This window comes from Anguilla anguilla, chromosome 10, assembly GCF_013347855.1.
Source record: "Anguilla anguilla isolate fAngAng1 chromosome 10, fAngAng1.pri, whole genome shotgun sequence".
NCBI lineage: Eukaryota > Metazoa > Chordata > Actinopteri > Anguilliformes > Anguillidae > Anguilla > Anguilla anguilla.
Window position 1 is genome coordinate 19,896,239 of NC_049210.1, and position 11,540 is coordinate 19,907,778.

Below are 11,540 nucleotides of genomic sequence, written 5' to 3' on the forward strand. Positions count from 1 at the left end.
ACGCACATACTGTATATATACAGCAAGCTTCATATTTTTTGGAGAAGGACACATTTTTTCTTAATATAGCTCTGCACTCCACAATTTTAGATTCGTAATCAAACAATTCACATGTAGTTAAAATTCAGATGCTCAGCTTTTATTAAAGGGTATTTTTACACATCTCGTTTTCACCATGTAGACATTATAGCACTTATGCAATTAGATTAACCTTGGGTGAATGACTTGGCCAGTCAAGAACTTTCCAGTTTTTGGCTTTAAAAAACACCTTTGTTGCTTTAGCAATATGTTTGGGATCACTGTCTTGCTGTAGGATGAAGCACCGTCCAATGAGTTTGGAGGCATTTGCTCGAACTGCTTCTGTACACTTCAGAATTCATTCTGCTACTGCTAGCAGTTACATCATCAATGAAGACAAGTAAGGCAGAGCTGTGGCAGTCATACATGGTCAAACCATAACACCCCCACTATGACGTTTCACGAATGAGGGAGGGGTGCTTTGGATCTTGGGCGGTTCTTTTTGGTCTCCACACTTTGCTCTTGCTATCACCCTGATACAAGTGAATCTTGGTCTCTTCTGTCCACAAAACCGTTTCCAGCACTCTGCAGGCTCTTTTAGGTACTACTTAGCAAAATTTAACCTGGCTGTCCTGTTTTTGCTGCTAACTGGAGGTTTGCATCTTCCAGTGTAGCCTCTGCAGTTGTGCTCGCGAGGTCTTCTATGGGTAGTAGTCACTGATACACCCACACCTGCCTCCTGAAGAGTGTTCATGATCGGTCGGATAGGTGTTTGGGAGTTTTTTTTTCATTATGGTGAGAATTCTTCGGTCATCAACTGCAGAGGTCTTCCTTAGCCTACTAGGCCATTTTCAATAACTGAGCTCATCTGTGCCTTTTTCTTCTTAATGATGTTCCAAACAGTTGATTTTGGTAAGCCTAAGGTTTGGCCTATGTCTCTGACTGTTGACAAAGACCCATAACAGAATCCAAAGGGAATCAAAAGCCTAGAATCAAGACTATGTACTAAAAGCTCTCTTACAACTGCATTAAGGAAGCAACTGAATGCATCTGATCTGAAGCCATTTGTCCAAAATATTATGATGCCTTGAAATGGGGGGGGGGGGGGGGGGGTATGCATAAAGAGTGCTGTAATTTGTGCATGGTGAAACCAATATATAAGGTGTATAAAAATACCCTATAGTAAAATCTGAGAATCTGTTACTTCACACTCTCTCAAACAGTCTTCTGTGGTCAGTAGTCAGCTCCAAATATTCAACATTCAACATTCAACCAAAATAGGGTCCATTTCAAGTTTTCCTTTATGATGAGGGCATCCAAAAATTGAGGCAACCTGATCAGAATATCGCACTTCAAGAATGGCTCAAAATTTAAAACACAATATTTAATATTTGCCCATCATCACATTTCAGAATTGTGCTAATTGGCAATTAGGAGCGCAAAGCTAAACTTGAAATTCAGGCGTCAGCATCATAGGAACATCGAACAACTAAGCAAATCAATTTCTTGTGACACGAGAAAGCGTATCACAAGAAATCAATCACAGTTTTTTTAACCTGTACACAAAAAAGGCCCAAGAGAGCATTTTCCATGGCACTTTTTTTTTTTAAACTACTCTTCAAAACAGAGGTGTAACTATAGATGACAGTATTTTTCCAGATCACGTTATTGTTGGCTTGGTAGATCCAGCCTGTTAAGGTAAGGTTGGCATGTTAAGGTAAGGTTGGAATCTAATTTCACATTTGTCTAACTGACAACATGCAAACACTTGATGAGTTTGTCCTTAGACTATAGATACTACATCCTTAGACTATAGGTACTATTGGATCAAAAACACAGGGCAGTGTAGCAAGATCAATCTCCTGCAAAAAAATATGATTGTGTTTTATGAAGATTATGGTGACACTGACGCATGTTAAAGATTGTTGTATCCCTCCATAGCTATATTCGGAGGTCCAGGGTCTTCTGAACAGCATGAGTTATCCCGTGGGTCACACATATTGTTCTAGTGAAAAGGAAGAATGGCACCTTTCATTTACTGGGAAAAATGCCTATCCCCTCCCTTGTATAGAAGAGTCCTTAGCCTTACTGAAAAAAATCAACTATCCTTTCCTAGCTAGACTTAGCACATGGCTGGTTGCCGTTCTTCCAGCTGATAAAGAGAAGTCTGTATTTGTCACGCTTATGGGCCATTTTGAATACAGCAGTATAATAATGGGGTTTGGTACTGCCCCAGGAACTTCTCAGAGACTAAGCTGCCTGGGGTCCAGAATTTAGATGATATAATAGTGTCCTTCTCTGGTTTTGATGCTTGTACAGTCCTCTTGGAAATTGCGTTCAAGGTGAATCCCTCTGTGGGGTAGACTTCCTAATCAGCTCAGACTGGTCAGTTGGATATGCTGCCCCAGTACATAGGCAATGCTGCGGATTTGGTATAAGTGTGGTGTATTCTTGTGAGCAGTTCTAGCTCTCAGTTCTGCAATTGCTCACAGAATAACAGTAAGGCTCTGAAAAAACTCAAGCCTCGTTCTTGTGGGAAAAAAAAAATTTGCTCTCTACTTTATATTTTATATTTTCTTCTGATGAACATTATATTGCAAGAGACTTGTACTGTAAGTCTGGTATTCACCTTTGAAACAAAGCAAATGAAAGCTATTCACATCATTACTGCACATACAGCATTCCCCTTTGAACTGCTTGCTGTGGAGTAGATCTAAAACGCATGCCAGCTCAGTGTGTAGATAACTGGGGTAAATGGGTGTTAGAGGCACAAGAGCTGGCCTTCCTCAGGTTGAAGAGGAGCTTGTTGGAAGCACTACTTTTTACATTAGAAGATTTCCTGTTATCTTTTGCTCTGTTCACAGATGCAAGCAAGACAGTTTAGGGCAGTTTTGGCATCTTTTTTCTGGACCAACAAAGGTAGCTGCTGCAGAAGCAAAGTACAACCCTTCTGGCAAGGGAAAGGTTCAGCAGGACCCCCTAGAGCATGATTCACACTCTTGCTGAAGTTCAAACTTGGACAAGCACGTTGCAAGGTTGGTACGAACCAACAACAGTTGCCCCTTTAATACAATGCAAGGGTCAGAGGACAGCTTCTTTGGTACTATAAGTACCTGTGTAAACAAATATTATAAATGGTTGTGTACAGCTTATAAGAAGGCCCAGGTACAACCCTGAAATCCATAATATTCCAATACAATGGGGTCTGACTGATCATTTACTGCTCAGTCAATGAGTATTCATTTTGAGAAAAAAGGTCTAGGGGGCAAGGCCAACTTGAAAAAAATGGGAATTAAATATGCATGTAATTGTCTCTGAGCCTCTTTGAGTGTGTTACGTGGTTAGATAAAATCTGAGGCTTATCCAGGAGGAGGGTGAGCTGGTGTGCTCAACGATGGGTAGATGGTTTTTCAGGCCTAGTCCATACCACTCAAGTGTGGGGAGGAGAGGCCTGTGGTAATGGATCCAGTGGAATCTGTGTGTGGCCCCAGAAATATAGGGGCCGTTTTCTTCCAGGAAAGCAAACTAGGGCACCCTTTCCCTAATTATCTTAATTTTTTTTTTTCCAACACTTAAATTATTATTACTCCAACTTGGATCAACACTCAGATAAAATGTCAACAATTGGTTTAAAATTTGAAAAGAATCATTAATAATAGTTAATGTTCTTGAAAACTAGTATCAAACCATGATATATATATATATATATATATCAAAAAACAGGAAAATGCATATAGTTGATAATTCTCAAAAATGCTTTTGCAAGCTTTGATTAATTTAACAAGTCGTTCTAAAGCTAGCAAGCTAATGATTACATATAAAAAAGCCAGTGAGACCGGTTGCCAATAAGGCAGCTAGGTACAGTAGCATATGTAATATGGATAACAACAAATGACCCACAGGTAAATTTCATTGGCTAACAGTGTTGTCTATTTATATTACAAACCAATGTACTTTTGCCACACATAACCTTAAGACTGGTTAATGTTTTCCTCGTATACATCTCATTTCTTGGTGAGGAAACTTAGCAATGACTCTAATGTTTAGCAGATTTTTGCCTTGTTGAAAATACAGAGGAAATTTCAGAATTTCATAAAACATAGCAGATATTTCAGGAAAAACTAGCTTTCTTCTATACAAATGAAACTGCAATCCAGAGCAACAATTGGGTCACACAATTATGCTTAGGAAAGGAGGACTGCACCACTGAACCAAGCCCGTTGGACTGTTTGCCATTTATTTATACCCCATTGTACTTATTTTGTTTGTTCAGAAAAACAAAAAAAAATGTTTATGCCAATAACCACCTACTTTCATACCACTTCCCATTCAGAACAGCCCAGCACCACCGTGACTGACAGAATTCTTGTAGAAAGCTCTGAAAGTGAATTCTCAAGAGCCAAAGGACTGGCTTCCTTGTTTATTTAGAAATTTCAGCTACTGTGCACCAACTCCCTCCAATATGTCAATGTGTTAACTGAAATAGCGTGAATAATCATGAAATAGTCAATACTTCTGTGTAGTTAACAGCAACAACAATAATAAGGCACTTTTAGCCATTTTTATGAAAGCGAGAAGATTTATACATTTAAAGGCACTTACCAGCCTCTCGGACATAGGGGTCTTGTCATTAGCCGGTAGGTGCTGCTCCAGAGCCAGGACAATGCAGTTCGCTATGATGGTGGCGAGGATCATGTACTCAAATGGAGTATGGAGTAGGTCAAGGAAGGCCAACAGTAGCAGTGAAGTGCTGTAAAACATCATCTACAACCACACAAACAATTAGAGTATTCGACTGATCATGATAAGAGCACATACTGTTCATTTTTAGCAAAATACTTACACTTTACAGAAACAAAAAATATTGAAATAAAACCTTATTTTGCACCACATTTCAAGCTGAACGATGATTTCATGGACTAAACATTGTATCTTCATACATTCGATACTTTAAGGGAAAGCCTTTGTGTTGCAACCAGCATTTCATCATACTTATCTGTGCAGCATTCCTTTATCACAACACTGTCACTGCTATCAAAGTACCTGCGTGTTCTCAGCCACTCTGTATCTCTTGTCTGTCTCTCTCCCTCTCTCTCTCTCGTTTTGAATCACCTCCGCTATCCTGTCCCTTTTGTTTTGTGGTCCCTGGAAGGTTAGGTTATTGCTGTTTATAGTTTTTCGTTTTCACACAACTGGTACTTGCGGTGCTGTGCGAGGTAGATCAGGCCAACCCCATTCGGCAGGGGGACTTAGTGACATGCATCGTTTTAATTAACCATTACTCAATGCATTATTAAAATATATGATTAACGTTCATCGCATTGCCTGTCCTAAAGTAGATGTCACTCGCTCAATACGAATTACTTTAAGATAGACACTGCAAAATGAGTTGGCTAATGCTTTGTAGTATTAATTGACATTGCATGGGAATTCAGAAGAACATTATAAAGTTTATAAGGAATGAGATGTGTCAACTTTAAAACATGTACCGTAAATCAATTCATTAATCTCCATAAAAGGCATTGTAAAACTACCAATGCTAATAAAGTGCAACAATATGAACAGGGTGTGTGAGAAATGGTCAATTAATGTGGTCTTAATATAAAATGCTATCATGCTGCTAATGCACACTTCTATGTGTTTGACAGGTGCCAGCTGGTAACAGCTCAATTGTCTTTTCCTGATTGGTTCAGGAAAACAAAACAAAAAAGTGAGGGAATGAGTGGGCCCAACTGTCCTGGCTTTACTACCTGTACTTCAAAGTCACCACAGCTGCAGGTCTATTGCCTTGTATAAATGTGCAAACAAAGTATATTTAGCCTCCTCTTACACATGACCATCTCATATTTTTCTTCCCTTCTCACAAGTGTATACCTTTACACCAGCACGCTTTCAAGATATCACCAATAAACTGCAATTCATTACATTATCTTAGGTTAGTCTAAAGTGAAGGTGGTGACTCAAACTATGAAAAAGTATGCCATCATGAAATTTCCTTGAAAATATAATAAGTGTCTGAACTGCCACATCTCTGGCATGCCCAAGGATGCAGAATTAATTACTACTCCCAAATGGAAAGGCTTGAGAATCTGAGGTCTGTGGAGATCTGACCATCTGGGTTCCAACTTCCAAGACTAGTGTTGAACCCACAAATAAAAATTCCACATGCCAAGAGATTACTTAGATCAGATCTGTCATGAAGCATTTTATAATTAATGACATAATTCCATATTCCTCAGTAATAACAATTAACATAGGAATGAATTATTAGAAATGCCAAAACATTTTTGGATGGAAAAATCAACATACAGCTCTCATATCAAAACAATTTTTTATGATGACTCATGATGGATCAATAAAATCTGCACACTGGCTACATCTGCATCTGAATTGAGATTTGGGGATTATTATTTGTAGATAATTTCAGCACTAGGACGAATTATAGTTTACTAAAGAGTCATGTTAAAGGACATACCAAGCATCAACAGTCAGAAAGTGACTAGCTTGTACTTTTTTTTTTTTTTTTTTTTAACTGCACAAAAACGTACACACTGAGACCACATCAGATGTGTGACATAGCTTCCAGGGGGTTTGAATTAAAATGCACGCATATCTGACTATCACAGCTCAGAACCTTCAACGCAGTACGGGTTTGTTTTTTTTTTGTTTTTTTGTTTTTTTTGACAGAGAGAGCTCACGATGGACGACGACACTTCGCGCGCTAATGGCACGTGCTGAGGTTTTTTGTTGCATGAAATAAAACCCAAATGGCAAGTAAAAAACCGACTAACCTGATGGATCCTTTGACCAGTTAAGAGATTGTCTGTAAAACAGAGCTGGGTAGCACCTTTAATGGCGTAGATATCTGCAAATGTACTACTAAATGTTTAACCACCCGCGAATGAAGACTGTTTAAGAATGAATTTATCAACCGAAAGATCTATTGGGTTGTGCTGATTCAGCTGCAGTGGGCATCAAATAAATATGTTTTTTGACGGTACACGAAATCAGTGTTTTTCACTGGGAAAGATTTTTTCGTCCGACACGCATACAGAAAATTCTGTGGTTGCATTCATTAACTAATCAAGATTATCACGCTCCATCTTGGTATTTTTGTTTGGCGAGACTCAGGCGCGTCGGTGAGTTCAGGACCCTGGAGAGAGTCTTTGCTGCAAGGAATACGGGCTGAGTGACGCGCTCACGATGGAAATACGGAAGTTGCAGTAATGCGTTTCTGCGCACCGTTTGTATCAGGAACTTCACTTGAAACACGAGGCGACATAGTTAATCCATTCGTTAATGTTTAACTGAATTCATATCATATGTGCGTACATATCGGATATGTCGTTTTGGCACAGCTAGCGATTTGTTTAGCTTTTATTTTCGGTTCACAATAGGCTAATGGTTACTGTGGAGCGAAAGAATATTCTAGCAATTGGCACTAACTTAATAGATTTACTGCCTAAAAACAAGTTGTTCATGCCCCGCTGCATTCTAATATGTCAATTTATAGACTACTTCTCAGCTGGTCCGAAAGCATCAATCTTCCGTTCCAAAGTTAAACATCGCACCGTGCATTTGTATTATGATAGCTTACTCGCACGTATTGATTAAAGTGTATACCATTCTGAGCGAGTGCTTGGCAATGTGTATCGTCTTTAGAGCATCTTAAATCAAATTTAGCCACGTTATAGAATGACCATAACAATACATTATAGACCTATACATTTTTATATTTGCTGTTTTTTAATGTATCGAAACATTAAGACCTTAGGGGTGGCAGTCTAGATGGACTCAAACATACGTGGAAATCATGTATAGGATGCATTCTGCATTTGTGCTCCAAAGCAGCTACAGGGGGCGGAGCGTCAGTGTCGGTACTACGCAAAACTGTCTTGGTTGCTAGGAGCGACCGTAGACCCGCTGCCTGATACAAAGGGGATCGATACAGCAGTGATTTGATATGAAAAGAAAACAACAGCTTCCCTTGGGACTCGCTACAGTACAAAGACGGCAAAAGAATCGAACACACTCTGCCTAATGCTGGGATGAGATGTATCGTGACCACATCTATGGCACTTTAAGGGAAGAAATAAAAAGCATGCATAATACATGTCCTCTTTACACAGCCCATTAAATTGTAGCTTTCGCCGCGCTGTTCACTTTCTTATCACCCGAGTTTAAACGAATGTTAATCCTGTCATTTTAATGAGACTTTCCAACCTCCGTTTTCAACACCACAACAGCGGTGTCTTTAACTTACACTAGCCTTATGAAGCAAATTTATATACCAGCTGCAAGACAACACCCAGACAAGACGTCCCGGTTTCCTGAAATCATACAAGCTATTGGTTGTCCGTTAATTAGCGAGAAATTGGTTTACGATGACCAGGAAACTGTCAGACAATTTTTTGCTGGACAAGACATAGCCGTGTTAACCGACTTGCCAGGATACAGTTATTTAACAAACTTGGTCAGCTGCACCCCTGTTCATACGTCACACTGGAAGGGTAGACAACACCATGAATCACGTGTAAAGTATATTTCTTATTAATTCAGCGCTAAGACACGAACACCACATATAATTTCAAAATTAACTAAAAACGTTTATAAAAAAGCTTGAGATTAGGTGACACCACACATATTGTAATTGGTAATAACACAAAGGATATGGCCATTCGTTTATTCTCTTTGCGTATTTTCGTATGATATTGTCTTCACTGAAGATGAAAAGGGACCGGTTGACTGTGAAACAGTTCTGTTTGACGGGTATTGGGTTATAAATGGCCATTGTCCTCGCTCTTTGTGCCATATTCGATTGCTTGAACATCCTCTGGCCGCCCGGGGGGCCTCCCTGCCGGCTTGCCCCTCTCCCTGCCCCAGCTGGACTACCGCCTCCATAGCGGGCTGGTGGATCGTCTCCAAAGCGGGCCATTCTAGAAACTTATAGATCCGAGAGCAAAAATCCAAACTGGCATCAGATATAACGGAGAGAAGAAGCATCACAACACACACTGTTATCCCAGTTTCGACTGTGCATCGGTGTGTGTTGCCTGTGTGTGGAGCAGCCAATAGTCTCTTGAACGAATCACTGAAATAATTGTTAAATATTTTTGTTTTGTTCTTAATTTATGAAATGAGTTTTCCTCCAATCTGGTTTAATCCCATCCTTTCCGCATGTTCCGTCTTCCAAGTGGCAGGTGGAATTTTTTGTTTAAAAAAAAAGTTTAAATTCGAACGTTACACAATCCCCGCAAGGTGCGCTTCAAGCTGCAGAATGGTGATAAATTCATTCCAGGTTAGTGGTCCACAATACATGTCATGCGACAAAAGGGAAAACATTCGAATTAAAAAGACGCTGGCGAAACGTGTCTGGAATTCAGACTGCGGAAATAACTACCTAGCAAAAAATTAAAAGAACTAAACAAAGACTCCATCAGATGATAATTCCTTCCCCGTTGCAGCGTCTTTTGGCTTTTCCCCAAACAAATAAGAGGGAAAATCGGGGGTCTCATTCATCCATCCCGTTCTTATCCACATAATTAAAACACAAGGGGGAAAAACGCCAGGATTTCTACTTCCCGGTTTGTTTCTCGTTCACCAGCTAGCAATATAAATGTAACTAGTTCCTATTGCTCCTGGTCCTTATGAATCAATGCATGTGACTAAAATGAGCCAATCGGTAGCCCCACCTGTACCGTTACTGTAGCCCCATCGTTTTGCGGAAAAGAAAAAAAAAAAGAAAAAAAAAAAACTCTGTTGCTTCTTGTGAACAATTTAGCTGTGGCTATTTTAATCGCTTTTCGGCGGACCACGGCTGGTGTTTTCCCCTGACTTCTCCCCGTGGTGCGCTTCACGCGAGCAGAGTCAGCAGACGTTTCTGTAAAAATCTCTAGGCTCCTTTGCAATCAATAGAGACGTTGCAGTTCTATGCGTTCTTCACTTCCTCTTCTTGAGGAGCGGATCTCTGCTAGAGGGGGTGGGGTGGGGTAAATTGTAAAAGCTGCGCATGAATTAGCCTGTGAAAGGGATGTCAGAGGAGGCATTTCAATGGTCTGTTCCGGTGTGAAATGATGCTTCAACAAACGATTTCTTGACCAAAATGTACCCCTTTAAGCATGTTTTCTTCGTTTATATAATTCATTCGTGAACGTTTAAATAAGGATATCATGTCGGACATATAAGGTCGCGGCTCAAAATGATATTTTAATTGCTGCTTCTGTTATACTGACAATCTTTAAGAATGTAAAAAAATCATTATATTCGTTCGTTAATGAAAATAGGCCACCATCTGGAGGAAATGTCTTTGTTTTCGTTTGTTATACCAGCTCCAAAAAAGTTCATGTACATTTGCGGACCGGAGCACGATTTATGTGCGCTTGGTTTTTATTATTCATTACTGTCAATGAGCTTTTGCATAGCCTTTTCTAATTAACGACTACGACAGTGCGTAATTGAACTTCTGAGCCAAAATGTCACTGCATGCATGACAGCAACCATATAATAAATATAATTGAAATGATAAACGAGGTTCATTAAACGAAAGGGGACGCCATGGAGTGGATGACATTAGATCCGTCACTCATTTCCCCCCCAAAATGTTGGTACAACACACCCATTTCCCCCCCCTCTGAACTTCGCGGCACTTTCACTGTCGTTTGCAACTAGGGAGCCAAATTACGCTCCCCCAGCAACGCTGAAGGCAGGTATATACACACACACACACACCAGAAAGCTAGCGCCACAATTTCCCCAAGAACGCATATTCTTCGTACAACATTCTTCTTGTGAACTTCGTCCTACTCTCCTTTTATATTGCACACATCCATTTAACTGTATTATACGACTGATATTCATTCACTTGGAGTTCAGAGGAATTGGCACAGTACCACTCTTCTAAAAATGTATTCCAAAAGGTGAATTCTCATATTTGCCCTTGTCGCGTAAAAGGTTGGTCTCGGGGGATATGCGGTCAGGGTAGACACGTTAAATACAACCTACCATTTGATCCAGGGAAGTGCTGATACAATCATTAAAGTATTCAAGATTGTTAGTAAATCTCTCTTTTAAAAAGGTTTAAGTGTAAACGGTTTTTGTAATGTAAATACCGCTTACGTGCTGTGAGGAATTGGATAGACTGGCCGACTTCCGTGCACACACCTGCTATCGAAGTCTTCGCCTGCACGAACTGGACCAACAGATGCATCTTCCAGGGAGTCACAGTAAAATTCCGCGCACGGGTCCCAGATGCAACGTCTATCCGGGCCTTGTCGGTACAGCATTTCTGCAGGCAGCGGAGCCATTGACTCGCAAACCCTCGTGGTTGGGATGGAATGACTCATCTTTCGCTTCGGCACCAGTACGCGATGAGAAACATTTCAAAAAACCAGAGGGCTGAAGTTTGAATGCACAGCCCAAACTGAGACTAACTGCGCGGATGTTCATACCGCCTGCAATGCCTCCAGAGCAGTGCAGCGTACCTACACTTTGGACTGTGGCACACGATTAGGCCCTCTTACGGC

The 11,540-nt window shown here is 40.3% G+C and overlaps 1 protein-coding gene across 27 annotated transcripts in view; it reads right to left on the minus strand.

Moving 5' to 3' along the window:
- cacna1ba (calcium channel, voltage-dependent, N type, alpha 1B subunit, a) overlaps window positions 1-10,731 on the minus strand; it is a 186,704-nt gene extending 175,973 nt beyond the window's left edge. For all 27 annotated transcript variants that reach the window (XM_035378855.1, XM_035378856.1, XM_035378857.1 and 24 more), the window contains exons 1-2: window positions 8,691-10,731; window positions 4,621-4,726 (exon numbers count right to left, since the gene is read on the minus strand). In XM_035378855.1, coding sequence (XP_035234746.1) covers window positions 4,621-4,726; window positions 8,691-8,953 — 369 coding nt within the window. In that variant the 5' untranslated portion in view covers window positions 8,954-10,731. The remainder of the gene's footprint in view (window positions 1-4,620; window positions 4,727-8,690) is intronic.
- Window positions 10,732-11,540: the final 809 nt, after the last annotated feature.